At 35.1% G+C, this 19,777-nt stretch overlaps 1 protein-coding gene across 1 annotated transcript in view; it reads right to left on the bottom strand.

Annotated features, from left to right (window-relative positions):
* PTPRQ (protein tyrosine phosphatase receptor type Q) overlaps positions 1-19,140 on the bottom strand; it is a 118,861-nt gene extending 99,721 nt beyond the window's left edge. Inside the window, exons 1-11 of the mRNA XM_040554070.1 lie at positions 19,056-19,140; positions 17,834-17,984; positions 17,188-17,294; positions 16,586-16,683; positions 12,556-12,718; positions 10,937-11,197; positions 7,673-7,833; positions 6,576-6,687; positions 5,530-5,756; positions 3,150-3,219; positions 658-857 (exon numbers count right to left, since the gene is read on the bottom strand). Coding sequence (XP_040410004.1) covers positions 658-857; positions 3,150-3,219; positions 5,530-5,756; positions 6,576-6,687; positions 7,673-7,833; positions 10,937-11,197; positions 12,556-12,718; positions 16,586-16,683; positions 17,188-17,294; positions 17,834-17,853 — 1,419 coding nt within the window. The 5' untranslated portion in view covers positions 17,854-17,984; positions 19,056-19,140. The remainder of the gene's footprint in view (positions 1-657; positions 858-3,149; positions 3,220-5,529; positions 5,757-6,575; positions 6,688-7,672; positions 7,834-10,936; positions 11,198-12,555; positions 12,719-16,585; positions 16,684-17,187; positions 17,295-17,833; positions 17,985-19,055) is intronic.
* Positions 19,141-19,777: the final 637 nt, after the last annotated feature.

Raw genomic sequence — 19,777 nt, 5'->3', positions numbered from 1 at the left:
AATCTGAAACCCAAGTCCTGATAATTTTTATCACTAAAAACTGCACTTTTCAATAACTATTAAGTCTAGCATCCTGAAAAAGAAATTAGGCAATTTAACATCCTACTGCATCACAACGCTTTGCCCAACATAAAAGAGAAAAGGAGAATAAGGGCTGGAAAGGAAAATGTTCTTCAAGAAATTCTGAAAGGTGTGCACTGGTTGAAATTCAGGTTGAAATCCAATGGATAGTCAGAATTCTTAAAATAAGCATTCATTGACAATTTCTGATCAACTTGATCTACAAACATTTTTAGAAAATCACTGTTAATTCTAGTTCTTTTTACATTGCTATGAAGAGGATTTAAATAACGTTGAAATTTGATACACAAAACAGAGCACAACTTAAAATATACAAAGCATTATTAAATTATTTATAAAAATAAAATATTAACAGTTCTATGTGTCCTCACTGACCAAAACAATGAATTCTTGACTTTCCAAGGTGAAAAGGTTTTCCTTCACCCATTATATCCCGTTTTGGGCCTAACCTTGTAAAAAAGTTGGAATTGTTCTGAAAAGCAAGCCTCCAAAAATTTTTACGTCCCAAAATGCATATTTAAAACTATATTCTACGGCTTGAGTCTATTTCTAATTTAAAAGGTTTATAGCACTTACATTACATTCTGGTAACCTCCCAGACAGAAGGTCCTCTACTTTAACCAAGACATCTTTCACTACAATTCCACTTCTTGCATGTTTCACACTAATCTTGAAACTAGTTATCTTTCCATTTGGTTGCCGAGGGAGAAACCAGATCAGATTTACAGCTGAATAATTTAAGGCTTCAACTGTGAGATTCACTACTTTACCTGGAGCTTGAAAACAAAACAAACAAAAGCAGTGAGACATAATTTTCTTCTCAGGAAATATGTATTTCAGAAACAAACCTACCATGATCTAAAATGAATTTCATTATCATTTAGTACTACAGTATCCAAGGAACCCATTATATTTTAAAGATTTCTGCTTTCCTGTTTTCATTAATTTTAACTTCTAAATAATCATTTGAGCTAAACAATTGAAAGGTCTGCTTGAATATGTTTTTCACTCAACTATCCACTCTACTATCATCTATTAAACTCCACTTCAAAGCACTGGAAAAAAATAGCCATTTGTATTCGTAATGCCATTTCTAGGTTCTTTGCCCTAGAGCAAAGAAATACCAATCGTTCACAAACATACTTAAAGTAGGTGATATGCAACCAAGTCTTTTTCTTTCTAGTTTAAGTGACAAATATAATTATAGTAATTAGTTTGGCAAACTTAAAAATATTCTTTGCATAAGTAACTCATCTACCATGTCAGAAGTAACAAACAAGTTTATTCTAACTGAAAAAAATTAAAGTATAAATATTGACCTCTTTTTCTCATTTTAAGAGCATATGACAGTATTGTGTGTTCTATTTTACTTTACCTGCATGATCTTTTCAGCTGGATACAGATTTTTGGTAGCTTTAAAAAGTTCAATTTAATTTGAGTATTCATTATTACTGCAAAAATTGTGTTCTTTGTATCAATGACAGCTTCCAGGACCTTGTTTCGGAACTGTTTTATTAAGCACAGCACAAAGGAATGGGATGTGGCATCTAAACAAGATTTTAACATGCTATCTGAGCTTTCCTTTGAATTAAAGCACTGCAGGTGACTTAGCCCTGTTTAGACAGCATGGGCAGTAACAGTTCCTGTGACAGCCAGCCTTACTACTGTGAAGAAAAGGGTTATGCTGCCTTAAAAATATATACATATACAAATGTTCACAATTACAGATCTTCCACTGCTTAACTGAGACAAATCCTCCATGCCTTGTGTTTTGCTCTTGCTTAGGCCCTGTTGAATTAGGGCCTTATTTATAGAGTTCTTTTCTAGATCTTGTTTTTTACTCCCCTGGACTACGGCCTTTTTATTTAAGAAGGTTTATCTTCTGGTTAATTTTACTATTTTAAACTGTATGTTTATTTTGATTAAGACGTTGGGGTTTCTTTAACCATCACAGGGAGAATTAAAAAAAAAAAAAAGTAGTATCAGTGACACATAACTTTCACCTACAATTTTAACAGACTGTCCAATTACATTAAAAATAAGCATTTTTACTTCTAATAAAAATGTGAGCAGAAAGCATCAAAGAGTTAAAAGCTAATGTGTTCATATGGAAAAATGCTAGTGTTGTCCTCTGTCAAATGAGTAAATGGAGCCCACTAAAATATGGTTTTCTATGACCAACGAATTACAAAGAGTAGTGAAGAAAAATTATTTGCATAGTTCCACCAGGCAAGTTCGCTACCCCTTCTCGTATTTGGTTTCATAACTCATTGTGAAATCTCTTGCAGAGTAGTAATTTAGCCATTAACTGAGGTTTGGCACTACGCAGTTTGCCTTGCTACAGAACTAACTGTGAGTCTTAAACACAGAGGGACAGTCACCAGTATGGCAGCACAAATTCTATATTTCACTGAGACTTGTTCATCACAACATAACTGGCTCTTTGGCCATGGTTCTGCTGTTCCTGGAGTGCTCCAAAGAGCAAGACCACAAATACTAAATTAATTATGGAAATTTAGACTAAAACTGTATCTCTTTTTATTCTTCCAAAGCATCAAATCAAATTTTCATCTCAGTTATGCTATTTTTTTCCTTCAGAGTTAATAAGTATAAACTTAGTAGAATATATTCTGTGCTGGGCTTCTTAGAAAAGGTACTTGATTCCAGCACTAACCAAATAACAGCTTGACACAAGGAGTCAATGTAAGTACTCCCAGTCTCCTAGTACTGCTGCAGGCAACAGCTGATGGATCTGCTTCAGTGATCGTTCTGCTCTCCTGTGATCCTGCTTTCAGGGAGCAGCCTACCTAGAAACTTGCATAGGAAAAAAAAAAGAAAAAAGAAACAGGCTTTGCATATGAGAAACCCTCATATGTGCACACCCTAAATGCTGTTACTAGAAAATAGGACAAAATGCACCTTTTCTAGAGAGTGAGAAAATACAGAAAGAATTGTGATTTTCTTCAAAATGTATCAAAATTTGTTCAAGTATAAAACACAGAATGTCAGGGGTATTTTATTTGAACAAATGAGCAGCTCTATTTAATGAACAAGTCTATTAAAATTACCACTTTCTGCAGTCTGAAAAAGAAAAGGATCACTAAATACTCCAAGACCAGCACTGTTCTCAGCAGCAACCTAAAGAAAAAAAAAGAAAAAAGAAGTCTAAGTAGAGAACCTATAGGATGTATAGTGTCAGGGACGAAACATACAAAAGTTTGCATAGTAAAGATGTTAGCTATACACGCTGATTAGCTTTGAAAATGAAAGTGTACCATTAGCTTTTAGAGATCACTGCCACACAGTGACATTATAGCAAAAAGTGGAAATTTTTAAAAAGGACAAATTTTATTATGTGAATAACACAAGTACTCTCCAAAGTTCAAGTAGCAGTAATTCACATTTTAGATGAATATTAATGTTCATGCTTTGAAGCATAATGTTGCCAGTAATTATCTGAAGTTTAGGAAACATCTCACTTGACTGTACGTTTTCACAAAATTATAATAAGGTGTTCAAAATTATCCGTAACCCTCAAACATTTAACAAATCATCACTTTTATCTGCTATTTCTCTACAAATGATTCTTCTTCAGATATAAAGAAACAAAATTAAGACTGCACTGTCACAAACAGGTTGGAATGTTCAAAGCTTACAAGAAGTTAACTACACTCAGTTGTACTGCCATAGTATTTACCAGAAGGAATTTAACAAGGCCAAACAGGTACCCTAAAACAATAAGGAATTTTCACCTAAGTGAAAATCAAGAGGTACTTTTAATAGACACAACCAACCCTCTCTCCACCTCCCCCACCGAAAATAAAAAAAAAAAAGTAATTACTCAAGACAAGGAAAACATAATAGTTCTTTTTGGCTACATCTCTGAGGTAGAAAAATGTTTCTACATGAATGGTTTTTGACTCTGTGAGGTTGCCAGCAGGTCAGCCAGTCAGGAAGCCCACCAAAGCAGCAGATAATGTAACGGTCCTCAGCTTGCCAACAGACTTTTACTTACACATGACAAAAGCCATGTGGTCCCTGCTAGACAGATGTTGTTGGGTCACAACTCACTTTCATGAGTCAAATTCTGCTTTAAGATCAATGTTTAAAGCATGAGCAATTAGAAGAAAAGCCTCCCATATATATCAAACGAAGGCAAATTATTGCTAAGTGTATGATTTAAAATGTACATTTTTTTCTAGGAAAAAAAAATCATACACAGCAAAGAAGTGAATTTGCAAAACCCTTAATAGTGACTCCCACATGAGTGCTACTGAGGTACTCAGAATTGAAAACTGAACTCTTAATAGCCTTATTTATCTGGATGAATTAATTTGCTTACAGTCTAAATGTTATACATATATATTTAATAGTAGCTGAATTTTTAAATTTCTTTTCATTTTTTTCAGATGATCAGAGGCAGGAGATCAAAGAATAAATATTCCTGCAGCTGTGGATATAGAGGCTTTTATCAACATGGTCATCACTACTAGATTCACAGTGAGCCTGAGAACCTTTCTACCATAGCAAGCCACCATTAGATATCTACTTTCTTACACATGCACACCACCTTTACAAAGGATCACTGGCATCACAAAGGCATGTTAAAACATATTACTTCATTTCATCCTTGACACTAAAAAGAAGCACACCTATCCAAGGTTCTTATGAAAGAGGAAATCAGGTGAAGAACTGCATGGCAAATATTGCCATGAGAACAGTAGTTCATTTCTGTCCATCTGAAGTCATTTGTTCTTGAAGAATTCAGAGTTGGATCAGGAGTCCCTATTCTCAATGTAAACAAATTCCACATAAAGAACTCATGAAAACACATGTACTGATTTTCACAGTAGATATTCCACATGAATATCTAGGCAATAAAATCTATGGAAAGGAAATGGAAAAGTATGACATTTTCTTTATTTTAGGACATAACACTAGGTAAAACACTTGGGCTTAAGGAAAGCAGACTAAGGTGTTTACAGGCCACATATAAATACATATTCAGACAAGAAAACTCCTTCTTATTTCCTTAATTCTAAAATAAAAGAAAGAATTACACACCAACATGCTTTTCTGGATCTGGTTGAGGTGTTTTGGAAATCTATGCATAACATCCAAAGTGCATCAGTGGTTTGAAAGATCTCAATGAAAATGAAGGATTTAGACATTTTTGAAAATTCTAACCTTTGCTCTTTACCACATAATGCTGTATGTTAATAACATGTTAACAGAATAAATTGTTTTAGAACAATTTTGGCTGGAAATTATTTAAAGTGTATTTAAAAAACACTACAATAAACAAATACCTGACTAATATATTTTGTTATATGGCAAAAGTAATTAGCAATGTACTTCAGAAAACACTGTATGCACCTAGCATAGCCTAAAACCATGTAAAACTAGGCATAATTCAATAATAATAAAAGCCATTTATAAAGCTTTTACCGTAATTTCGTAAGTTGTTCCAGGGTTAAGATTGGTAAGAAGAACTTCCAGACTATCTGGTTTTGTTGTGACCTGTGTATATGCTGTTTGCATCCACGGGCAGACCTCTTTATATTTAACAGTATAGGAGAGAATTCTCCCATTTGGACGCAGTGGTGTATTCCATGACAGCAGAATTCCAGCAGAGCCCACTCTTTCACCTGCAAGAAATATGGGGGGCCCAGGATCTAAAATAAAATAAAACAAAATAAATAATATGTAGAAAACAGTAATTAATTAAGTTTCCAGACAATAAAGATACCTTTAAGTTACTATAGAGAAAATAAGTAATTTGCTAGAATAAATAAGATAAAATACGGAAGACTAATGTATGATTTAAAAATAAGCTTTTTTTTTCAAGCTAGGGTACTGTTACAGAAATGATTAAATGAATTTTGGAACGCCAAGAACATTCTTTTGTAAGAATGCAAGAAATGTAGTGCTCAATATCTCAATGGAAAAAGTAAAGTTTAATGTCAATTTAATATTTCAGACATTCTAGAAAGTTTCACTTCCAATTTTAAATTAAAAAATTAAGAAAAATGCATTCTCTTAAAATACGTGTCTAATATGGCTACATTTTTCTGACACATCTCAGAATTCTACTCCTATATGTATAAATTGAACTATGGATATTACTATGTGACGCTAACAAATTTTTCAAAAGCTTACAAGTTTTTCTCATTTGTGTTTTTTTGTTGTTGTTGTTGTTGCCTTTTCTTTCTTTCTGTCTCTCTTTCTTTCTAAACAACCAAGCTAATGGATGAATACAATTACTACTCGCATCCAGAGTTTCTCCTAAAATATCTGTTAGAGAAACTTTCATGCTCCCATAGAACACCTTCAATTCAGTACCTTTTTTTACAGTTAAGATTAAAAATTCTGATGATTATTCAAAAATTATTATAATTTCTCATAAACTACTGTGCATATAGAAAATACAAAAAAAAAAAAAAAACATAGTTAACAAAAAAGCAATAAAATGTAACCAGTCATTATTAACTCACTTGTCACGTTTGTTGTCACTGTTCTACTGGCAGGAGAACTGTACAGTGAAGAAGAAACTGCTGAAACAGTAACATTGTATGTTGTTCCAGGTAGAGTATTAGAAAAGTCAGCCTAAAATATAACATGGATTCAAGTCTTTTAGAAAGAAAGAAAACCCAACAACAACAAAACAACAACAGAACCCCAAAATTTTAAGCATTGCATTACTGAAAGTGAGCTGTCAATAAGCTTTTAGAAATACAGCAGCATTTGCAACAGCAAAAACAGCAATTCATATTTGTTAGCTACAGCACAGCATTTTGCTAACTAATTTAACTAACCTCCATAAGATTTGTATAACATTCAATATTAAAGAACAACAAAATTAACTATTAATTTTATCACAGAATCACCTATCAGTGTATCTATAGAGGTGCTTCTGCGTCACCCTATTTATCTAAGTATACATGAAACATTTTAAAATCACTTCTTGAGAGAATAAACACAAAGCTAATCTGAAAAAGTTCCAGGTTTCTGATTGTTAAGCTAATCCATCTTTCAAGATAAATATACTTTAAAAACTTATAAGCAATCATTTATACAAAATACCTGTATCTTTGCAGTTCCAATATAAAACAAAACCAAACCAACCAGAATGGCCATAATTTCTGTTAATATTATTATATTTTCCAGGCAGAAGAAAGAAAAATTGCTCCTATTTCTTTTCGATGCCTCAGCAGCAAAATGTTGCCTGCATTAATGATTTAAGCACAGATCTTCCTGGCAAGTACACAATTAATGAGCCTGTATTACTCAATAGCTCTGCCTTTCCTTCGTTAAACTATTCATGAACCCTTGGGTGACTGTCTGTACCTTAATACCAAAAAAAAAAAAAAAAAAAAAAAAAAAAAAGAGGTGCAGGGGTGGAGGGGTAGAAATTCGCTAACTGCTGTTAGGGTACCAAACTCTGGATGCTGAAATTTGCTTTCACTAATTTTTCATTAATACTTTCACATTCATAATTGCATTAAATAGCTAAGGAAGCAACTTGCATCCCTCATCAGCACAGTACATAAGGAAAAGCTGGCCATGCAAGTCCTGTAATAAAAGCACATACTTGATACTCCCTAACTCCAAGATCTAGGATAACAACAGATCCATGATCAGGAATAAGATCCACATGAAATCTGTCCACATGTCCGTATGGTAGTCTCCAGTACAATGAAAAAGAATATGATGAAACATCGAAGAACTTTAGTCCTTCTGGCTTTGCAGGTTCTGAAAGAGAATGATGAAACAGAGTAAACCCTCCACAAATGTATCAGTAGTTACACCTAAATATCAAAGCATCCAAGAACAGTTTATTGGGTGCATGAAGGACAACTGCTAACTAGTCCAGATACAGAAGCATTTTACAGTACAGCTGCTATAATACTTCTGAGACTTGGTTGATAATCTCCAAACTATGCTGTGTAGGTATCGTGGAGAGCAAGCTCAGGTATCTCTGGCCAGTGTTTGGTTAACAAGGAATCTCTGCAGTCTTGATGTTTCTGCTGTACTAAAACTTTAAGGTAGCACTGCTGCTATAATAACTAGTGTTACTGTTGAAATTCAAGCTATAGACAGTGTTTGTTCTGTTGCTTGTTACAGGGTAGTTAACTCCTTTTTTTTTTTTATACTTTTCCTATATTTGGAATCCCAGTAATTCCGGGAAGTCTAAAGAGTTAAGTCTACTAAATTTGGTTGTTTTACTCCTTTTATTAAGGCCAAGTTTTTACATACTCCTGCAACACCATCTCACTTTCTTCTTTTTCCTGCCCATACACGCACCTTTAAATGTGTATCATCGATTCAAGGCATAGCAAATAATCAGATATAGATTCTTCGATAGCTCATTAAAGCATTATATATCTTTAATATTGTATAATTAATCTAGCTGCACAATGCAAAGCCATGTGCATGTCTCCTCTCTGCTTTGTAAAGTACAGATAGCTAAGCATACCTGCCAGAGCAACTCAGAGATTGTCACGTTTCAGATCCACTACCCTTGCACTCAGCCCTCTGACTCTCTTACTAACACGTTTCTTCAGAATTCAAATTAAGTCTTCTAGTACTGTTTATATATTAATATCATTAGAATCATAGAATATCCCGAGTTGGAAGGGACCCATAAGGATCATCAAGTCCAACTCCTGGCACCACACAGGTCTGCCCAAAAGTTTAGACCATGTGACTAAGTGCACAGTCCAATCGCTTCTTAAATTCAGACAGGCTTGGTGCAGTGACTACTTCCCTGGGGAGCCTGTTCCAGTGTGCGACCACCCTCTCGGTGAAGAACCTCTTCCTGATGTCTAGCCTAAACTTCCCCTGCCTCAGCTTAACACCGTTCCCACGGGTCCTATCACTGGTGATAACGGAGAATAGGTCACCTATAAGGTCACCTCCGTGATAACGGAGAATAGGTCATTCTTTTCAGTCTAAATATCATATACTTCTATCCTGAAAGAGCTCCACATATTTTTATTTACTGTAAATCTGTTGAGATTATATATACTTTGTGAACTTTTTTCACTGAATTTTCAGCTCCAGCTTTGCCATCAAGTGTTCTGAAATATTCATCTATCCAAATATTACTATTAGATTTTATATTCAATCTGTATCTGTCACATGTATACGATTTTTACTTTATTTTAATATTAACAGAACAACAACAACAAAAAAATCTATATGGAGGAGTGCAAGTGTAACTGAGAACATAACTTCTTCCTTCTATGAAACTTATTTAGATTTTAAGTCCTACTGTTGTCATCAGCACTACTATTACCACTAATGTTATTATGCTTGTACAGGTGTTTTATACAAACCCATGATTATTCCCTCAGTATACAGTTAACACAGTGCTTAAATTCATCTCTTTACTTCAGTTAAATTACTTCTGACCCAGCAATAGTGGACAGCCTAGAAACATCCTTACGGAAAGAGGAACTTAGTGCCATGAAGCCAGTGCTATTCCTACCATTATCTTATGACTGAGAATTACCATTTCCACTGATGCTGAAAAGAAGTTTCAGTTCTCCCCTCTTAAAGATTTAACCATATCAGGAAATGCATACATGCATGTGGTTCACTTGAGCCTCACTGCGCCTGCTCTTCTACAGTACTCTTCTCCATTCCATGCACACATACACACACTTCTTACTAGTAGTGGCCAGTATAGTTGAATAAAGTATATAGCCAGTTTATTTGTGTAAAGCATGGTTAGACAATTTCCTGTAGATTTCACCTACAGAACTAGTTAAGGTTGAGTAGATAACATCAGTAACCATGGAGTTCAAAATACGTGTTAATTTTTCCAAAAATTAATTATTATAAACCAGCAGGCTCAGCATCAAATTTCATTCCATTGAGATGGAATCTCAACACATTTAAGACAAAACACAATTAGGCCAACCAAACTGACTTAAATCTTCCCTCCATTAGAAAAAAAAATATTAATTGTGATTAAAGTATTATAGCATTGAGGTCTTAGTTCAAACTTTAAAAATCATGTGAGGTTCTTCTTCCCTCAATACATTACCTCATAGTAAATGTATTTCCACCTCTATGTCACTGTATTTTAAACACTCTATTTGACCTATTTCTTCAGTCCCCTTTATTATGGCAGAAGCAACAAGTTTGTCAAGCACTGATCCCATACGCAGGCATACAAACATCATGACATTTGGACAAAATAGTCAGTCAATGAGAACTTCCAACACTACTCAGGCCTCTCTAATACTGCCATGTAATTGCCAAAAGAAAAAATATAAAACATAGCATAAGAAAGTAGTAAAAGAAATCTGTTGAGGTAGTTCTGGAGCATCTTTCTGTCTTTTAAATTCCATCTGTATTTCACATTATTACATTACATTAAACTGTAGATGCACAGGTCAAGATTGAGTTTTTACCCTAGTGCTTTAATCACAATTCTGGTAAGAAACAGTCCTTGAATGGAACTGTTTACAATCTAAAGCCTTAACTCTACAAACATTTGTAAACCTACTTCACTTAACTTACAGTGAAAAAACTACTGAAATCAGACGAGGTAGAGCTCAACTTGTGCATAACTCTTCACAGGATGAAGACCTGTGAAATAGTTAAGACACTAAAAGTGGTCAAAAGACATGCATCACAGACAAAGTGTATAGTTTCTGGTAGTGTATCACTTGACACATGTTGCATAGGTTATAAATAATGTATGTCCATGACCACAGTAACATATCACATGCAGCCTCCCTTAAAATTCCCATGTTATTGAACAAAGTGATATACACAAAGCTAAAAGTGCACTGGTATTGACAGCTATCATTCACCAGCACGGAGAAAAAGAAACCATACAGACCTGTTACAATTTCAATGAAAGCAGAAGCCCCTTCAATATTGCCTTGTAGTCTTCGCAGAGTGAAATTATAAATGCCACCAGCAGTCAGATTTGTAACACTGAAGTTAGACACTGCTCCTGGAATCCTAAATTTGCTTATAAAGGTGCTGTTTGATAAAGATGCTTTATAAGAAGTGAAGTTAGTCTTGGTGGGATTCCACATTAAAGTTGCTGATGAAGTATTTACCATTTTTAATGCCAGACCGCAGATCCCAGCTGGTTCTACAGTAAATTCATTCAGATAATTAGAGAAAATTTTAACGTATAGAAGTAGTGATTTTATTCAATTAAATGTTTTCTAACATGCTTCACAGAAAAGAAGATTTTTAAAAATTGTTCATCGGTTCACTTAGGGACAGAGTAAGTTGCATAGAAACAGTGATCAACAATTTTTTCCTTGTTAATTATTTGTTTTGGTTATATTAAGACTTCTAAAATAGCAGATATTTATTTACAAATAGCACCTCTATTACTACGTGAAGTATAGCTGCTGTTTAAAAATAAACGTTTGCAGCCCTCCTAAAAAAAATGAACCTTCCATGATTATATTTCCAGAAGCTTTCTTTAAATTTAAAATACTAATTAACATAAACCCATTAAGGGATGGATTATTAAGCATGAAAAAATCCTAAAGGCTTGCCATTACAATGATGAGGATACTTTCTGTATGCTCTATCCATATATTGGACTCACTGACAGCAGTTTTGAAAATACTTGCAAAAGACAAAGGGAGCATCTTCAGGACCAAGATGATGATCATTCTGCTGCATTTTGCATTAATGAGAATGCAAAAACTAGTTCTGTTTGTTTTTTTCTGTGATTCACTGATCTTTGAATAACTAACTGCAGAGCCTCCTTGACAGTTGAGTTCTAGTTCCAACAAGCCACAGAAAACCCATCAAAGGGAGGAGGACTATAACATGCATGTGTATAAAACTGGGGGTTGATTTATATTTTGATTACACTTAGCTATTCTATCTCCTTTGGCAGGTCAAAAACAAATATAAATCAATTTCTACAGATTTCTGACACATACGAACTCTCCTTTTTTAATGCAGTATCATAGGAGAGTTGGAAAACATTTGCTCACACATAGAAAATGAGTGCAAGATTCAGGGTTAATACTCTGGACCTCGTTATGCAATCTGATGCACAATTTCTCTTCTCACTTTTTTAAGTCTTCTGTGGTCTTGTACTGGAGCAATCCTGAAATCCACTATAGGGTTGCAAGAATTTACCAGATGCAGAAACAATCGTAAACAAAATGCAAAGTATTTTTTAAAGTATAGGATGAAATTCTGGTGGTATTTATTCCTGATGAAGCTGTAAGAATTTTGAGTCCATTTCTTTTTTTTCAAAGGGGTATCTACAGCTATGTCTAGACTTTAAATTCAACCCACTGCATTACAGACAAGGTTCCTCCTTAAGCAACTATCACAAGAGGAGAAGAATTTCTCCCCCTTAGTCAAACTTCATTTTGAACTCTGACACTTTTGAGTCACTTACATACGATGATTTAAATGCCTCTGCACCCACATTTACCATTATTCAAAAAGAGACAAGTTAAGAGGTGTCCTTACTTGTGATGACACTTCTCTCCACAGCCACAGACGAATCCAAGCCTTTAACTGTCCTTAACTGAAACAAGTATTCCATCCCAGGGGCCAGATTTTTCACTACAGCTCTGCTATCATAAACAGTTGTGGTAAGCAACTTTTCATTATTCATCAGACAACAGGAAACCTATGGAAGAAGAGTAATTTTTATATCCAACATAATTAAGTATAATATATGTTATTATACTTGAATATATGTATACACTTGTATTATTATATAAACAACTATTATTTATTACATAATTATAAGTAAAAATTATATTATCATAAGTAATTTCTTATACGTCATTTATTATTTCACTTCATAAAATGTTTAGTGATTCCAACTACCTGTTTATATATAAATATTTACAATATCCCCAAATACTTTAAAGACAAAAAAAAAATCAGAAATATGATTTAAATTTTATGTTATGTTCCACAACACTGACCCACTACTTACTCAAGATTCCTTAAGAGTTATGACCTAAAGCAGTGACCTTAATCTTTAAAAATTGGTGAGGAAGGTGAAGTTAAGTCAAGGCTTACATGGCTTTGCTCTTGGCGGGAGGATAATAAAGTGTACTCTGACTGCTCAGTCATACAGCTGTACTAATAGGCTGTGCAATTAACTACAAGATAGAATAAGAACAGTCACTGGGTAAAAGAGCAGCCCACGGATTAATCAACAGGATGGGATAAATAGTTTTCTATACTGAAATTCAGAAAGACACCTCAGAAATCTTAGTACCTTTCTGGCAAAAAAAAGTAAAAAAAATAGGCAAACAAAAATAAAAAACTGTGGATTGGTTAGAGTTGAGATTCTGAAAAGAGCCCCAAAGAATCAGTCACTCAACTCCGTTCACTGGGATACCTTGAAAACTCACTGCTTTGAACCACTGAAGAGAATAAAAGTGTTGCAAGTGTGTTCACTGCTTTCACATTTGCACTAATGGAAAGCAAGATGCACACTGTGTCTGTCCTGCAGAGGAGGGATCTGGACAAACATCTCCAGCACTCATACATGCAGCCATGGCAGACAGCACTGAGAGATCAAGAAGACCTGCAACCGCTTACACCAGCGTGTACTGTCTTGTCACCAAGAGAAGAGAGACATGGTAGTGATCTGAAAATACTTTGGTTCAGCTGCTGTTGATTTGGGGAGAAATGATGCAGTTCCCCTTGGTATCTACATGTTGCACCAGCACAGCACCTGTTAATGCATACTAAGTCTTGGAGACTGACATCAACTCATTAGAATTATGACACTGCAAAATGCTAGAAGCAAAGCTATAAATTAAAGATTTACATCTAGCATAAACAAGTTAGGAAAGTACCTTTTGTGTACCCTTCACTCCACAAACTACAATATATTGCTTAGAAAGTTGGTGAGCTGGGATAATAAATTTTAAATGACTAGTAAAATGATCCCTTTTATGCAGGTGCACCTTACTAAGCAACCAGTCTACCGAAGCCTTTCTCATTAAAGATTTATAGACAAGCTCATTTATTCAGATAAAGCACTGTGCAATGTGGCTGCTTGCTCTAGAGATACCAATACCAAACAATAATACTGTGCCATAAAGATCAATACTACAGATGACAATTACTTTCCACAGGATGGTAAAAATAACCTGACCACATACAAAAGTATATCTGAACTGGTTCACAACACAAACAAGAGAATTAAATTAAATTTTGAAATTTGTAAAAGTACGCCAGGCTACATTAGCAAATGGTGCTGTGGCAGATTAACTAGCTAGTCTTACTCATTCAGATCAATGCAGCAGTACACTAATGAAGAGAGAAGAAACACTAAGAAACTATACTAAGAATACTCAGATTTCAAGTTTTAGGTAAGGATATAATAGGAGCCGGTGGGGGGGGTGGGAATCGGACACTGCAATATTGGGGTATAAACTATGTAAGACCATTACAGCAAAGTACTTTGTCACATGGTAGTACTACAAAATAAAGAATATCCTAGTCAGTGAGTTAAGGGTACAGGGCTACACCTTGAATTCTTTATTGATTCAAATAAAACATTTAAATAACAGTAGAACAGTTTACTATTGAAGAGGTTTTTTTGACCTTATGACCGTGTTCAAACAGTGACTGTAAATGGCAAAGGATATACAAGACAGGCTGCAAAAGACAGGATACAAAAGAGACTGGTTGAATGGCCCAGTGAAACATGATCCACAAACTAAGTGTGCAGATGTCATAGTGGATTGTTTCTGACCAGAGGACTGGAAGAACAGAAACTACTCTAGATTTTGTGCTAAGCATTGCAAAGGATATGGTTCAAAATACAAATGATGAACAGCACTGTAATACTAACCCTGAAATATTAGAACTTATCTTCTCTGATAGAATAAAAAATGTCTAGCACATTTAAATAGAAAAGGGGAAATACTTAGTCAAGGAAATTTAAAGAAAATCATGAAGAGCAGTTAAGTCTGCAAATGTTTGTCACAGCATGAAAAACATTAAAATGCTACATTAAAGGTTCATATATATAATAACACACAAACAGCTTGCAGAGGGCATATAGAAATAGCCAAGGTATATGAACAGTATAGAGGATTACTTCAAGAAAAGTCATCCTTAAAAAACAGAAATCATGCTCAAACAAGAAAAATAAGAACTACTAACTTGTCTAATTCATGCAAGCTAACCTAAGAAGCACAGGCAAGGGCAAGGCAGAGCAGAAACACAGGTCAGCAGGCCAAAAGAGTCAGAGGAGCAAATTAAAAATGGCATAAGAATTAATGAAAACAGTAATTTAGAAATTAAGCTTAGAATTGAATTAGATGATCTTTAATTAAATTGGATGATCTTTAAGGTCCCATCTAACCCAAACCATTCTATGATTGTATGATTCTATGGGGCTGTTACTAGCGGACAAAAATGCAAAGGAAGCACTCAGTAAAGACAAGCCCATATAAGAAATTGTAACTGAATTTTTTAGATGGTCAATGATTTTCCCACACCAGAATCATTATCAAGTATAAGTTTAAGTCAAATTCTGTTGTCAATAATTGAAATGTCCACTGAAGAGGTTTTTAAAAAAGTTTGACAGTATTCATTAGAGAAGTAATTGCCAAGGAAAGGCATAGAAAGAAAAACCGGAAAACACCATTATACTTTTGATAACACCATTCTGCATCCACATCCTAAGTGAAAGTCCAGTCTCAAGAAAGCTACCAAAGACAAAGAAAAATATTACATGAACTGCAGAATGACATTCACATAAAAATGGTGCACAAAAGACAATTGAGAAATTAAAGCCTATAAAATAATGAAAGGGATGGATATGGTAAATATAGAAGTCCTAGCTATTTCTTAAACCACACAAAGGAAAAGAATACCCACATTAAAATAAAAAGTGTACAGTTTCAAATAGGGCATAATGAAATTGTGTAGTATGAACAATTAAACAATTTCAGGAAAGGTAGTCATTGTTTTTCTCATGTATGTTCAGATTTAGCCTGTAACTCAGGAAATCACTAAATTACTTAGTGCTTAAGGCTGGGAAGGCCCAGGAGGTATTAAATATTGGCAATTTTGTCTTGTAAATTGCTACATTAAGAAAAAAATGAAAATGTTTTACTCTGGAACTTTCAAAACAACACATTTAGATCCTTGTATATAAAACGAAATTTTTATTTTGCAGTTTAAATTTGTATTACAAATTCACAAAGCTAAGAAAATAAGTTATTGCATTACAATTGCATTTAACCTTCAATTTATAATTTTCTTCACTGTTGCACATTAGCTGAAAAATCATTTTGAAAGCTTTTAAAAGCTTAATTTTATAATCTTTTACAAAACTGTTATGCAATATGAAATATGTATTTAGCTGACCTTCTCTAGAAACGGTATTCGCCCACGTAGTTTCATGGTTTATAAAGACAAATAATTATTGTTGGGTTTGCAGTACCTGCAGTATAATAACTTCATTGAGAAATTTAAAAAGACGTAAAGGATTGCATTGTTCCCATTCTTATCTCACCTGAAACATATCGAATCCTCCTCTCGGCAGTTTCCAAGACAAATAGACTGTATTTTCTTCTTGCCCAAACACCTGTAAATCTGATGGTGGATCAGGATCTGAGGTAAAGATAAGAGTAGATGCAATATTTAGTATCAAGATATTCTATACTAATTTGAAGGAAATTAACATCTACAGAAGACTCTGCCGTAATTCATTATTTTATAGTTCAATGCAGTTACAGATTTCATTTTGTACTTAAGAAAAATCTGAAAAATTCAATTCACATCTACATATTAGCAACAGAATCCAAAATAAAAGCAATGTTTGTAAATTTTTACAGAAAAGGTGTATCATCCTAATAATATACTGTTTCATCTATTGGCATATTCCCATTGAACACAAAGGAAACTTATTTCTGTTTAAAAAGCTTTTATTTATTTATAATTTTCAAGGATGTTTAGCTTGAAAAGAAAGATGTTACTCCATGCATTTATTTGATTGATTTAAATAAAACCTTGCATTGATTTAATAAGAAATAGCTTTTCTTAGACAGTACATTAAAATGCAACAATCCAACATATCTGATATCACTAAAAGTTATTAATAAACTGTGAACATACAGGTGCTAATCTTGAGGACGGTGGGGCGACTTCTTTTTAGTCCATTGGTTGTCACAATACTGATTAAGAAATCAGTGCCTGGCTGAAGATTCTCAAATTTGTACATTCTACAAACATCAAAAAGAAAAGATATTGTGTTCTTTAGGATTTTTAAATACATGTGTCTTCATAAGTTTAAGTCGTTATAGCATTATGAATATTATTTACACATAATGTGTGGATATACATGCATATGCTGTCAGTCAACAAATTATTTTAGTGTGATACAACTATCTTAGCATGATAAAATCTTCATTAGGACGCATCACTCCATGATAGCAAGTTCAAGTACCAGAAATTCTTAAAAGATTAAATTAAGCATCTCAAATGACACACAGGTTCTACAGGCATTCACTCCAATGCAATATTTCATTTGTTCTTCTTTGTACAGAGATATCATATGAGAAGTCATTTGTTAAAAAATGTAATTCTTAAAATGGTCTTTTTTCACATGGGTATAGTAATGTATATCAACTGAAACATCAGACATAAATCCTATGTAAATAACTGTGCAGACCACTTATTTTAGATATACGGTGCAACATCTATTTTCAGTTCATGTTAGTTATTTTTTATATAGTTGAATATTAAAATGTTATCCTCATACCTTACACCAGAAGATAACATTTTCTCTTTGTTGAAGATCTTGCTGTTTATTGAAAGAACATATCCATCAAATTTATTTTGGGCTGGTGGCCAGGTAACAGTTATTGATTCAGAGTCTCTGCTAGAGTTCAGATATTTAACTGCATTTGGTACTGTGTAACAATAAAACAAAACATTTTTTTAAATACATTTTAGATATATTACTCTATGGCAGGACTTATTTCAACAGACTATGATGAAAACTCCAAAAAAAATTATGTCATGTCCTTGTTTATCTAAAGTGCACACAGAATAATACAACTGCAGTAATGTGCATAGGGACTTTCAATACCACTAGATCCAAAGCCAAACTGATTGCTTCACTGTAATGCTGCTTAGTGTAGTTTGAACATCACTGATGTGAAGTTCCTCAAAACCCAACAATTTCTCAGAAAAAGAAATGTCAGCATAAGGGCTAATATACTGAGCCAAGACCTAAGTATCTTGTATTCAGTGGTGGCCAAAAGCAGATGTCTACAGAAAAGCAAGTCTTGCACATAATGATAATCATCTTCAATAACTTCCCAAGCTACCATCTCCTACTGTGCATCTGAAGGATTTTCTGAGCCAAACCACAATCGTAACACAAAATGTCCTCTGGCCAAGAGTTCTCCAACTTATCTACAAATTTAATAAACAACCATTTCCTTTTGCTTGGTTTCTATTTGCTCTCTTCCATTTCACTTCAAGTCCTTAGTTCTGGTAAAGGAAATGTCCATGAATTAGTCCTTACTCTCTCCATAATTACCCTTCCATGACTTACCCTCTCACAAATGATTTTACAGACAACTACCATTGTTCCTACATCAGTTTTAGCCAGTGGTTTCTTGAAAGCAAAACATTACATATCTTTGATCACACTTGTGCCCTCCTATGAACCTTTCTTGATCTACCGTACTATACTTCTTCAGGTTACGGACCAGCTAGAGGAAAATCTATCGTGGGATCCAACAGCCAGAGAGATGTGAGGCTGCTGCTGCTCCATGTCCCCACATCCAACCAAGTTGAAGGTGTACTCCCACAAGGCACATGCATACAGAGCCCACATGCACCACATACACATTTTTGACCAGCTGCACTGATCACAGACACTCAGAGCACTCACACAAACACAGACAGCACTAATGGCCTCATCCTGCTCTCCCGCTGACTGGGAATGGATGCCCATTAGTGATAATACTTACATACAGACGTACAAGGTGCGTGCCTCCCGCAGGTGGGCTCAAACACTCAGTGTGCCCAGTAGCTGCTCCTGGAGCCGAATCTCCCCAGCTGCTGGCACCAGGACACACAAGCTCCCAAGGTCACAGCCCCCACTCTTAGCTGGACCATCACACCCACTCACCCACACAGCTGGACAGGATTCCCCAGGTCCCAAGAGCCGGCTGCCTATGCTCACACAGATGCTCTCGCAGCTGGAGAGGGCCCTGAGAGACCCACTCACCACCTTGCTCCCAGGCCACTTCGCCTACTCCCCACCTCATCCAGTGTGATCCTCAACAGCAGCCACACACTCACTCGCTTGCCCACCCTCACACTACTCGCTGGCACCACAGACCAGTGGTCTGACCCCAGCTGCAGCACTCGCACCCCGGTACACACAACATGCACCCAGAAAGAGTTAGAAACAGCATAGCCAGCCAAGCTACTGACCAGCAAATCATTTCCATAGGACTGGTTGTTTTTACCCCCTTAACCCTCTAATTTCTACATTTGCTCCTCCCCTTTGGTTCCTCCCCTAAACATTCCATATTAAGTCCTGTGCAGTCCTGAGCTGCTTTTCCCCTGCACCCCATCACATGTCCTACACCCCTAGGCAGCAACCTCCCGTAGTCCAAAAGCTGATCTGGATAGCTGCTCTCCTTGACTCGATGGGCTGCATGCCTGGGCAAATGGGGCTCTGGCT

Source organism: Cygnus olor, chromosome 1 (genome assembly GCF_009769625.2).
Source record: "Cygnus olor isolate bCygOlo1 chromosome 1, bCygOlo1.pri.v2, whole genome shotgun sequence".
Classification (NCBI taxonomy): Eukaryota; Metazoa; Chordata; class Aves; order Anseriformes; family Anatidae; genus Cygnus; species Cygnus olor.
The sequence above is the reverse complement of the archived record's forward strand: the minus strand, read 5'-3'. Positions and strand labels throughout refer to the sequence as shown.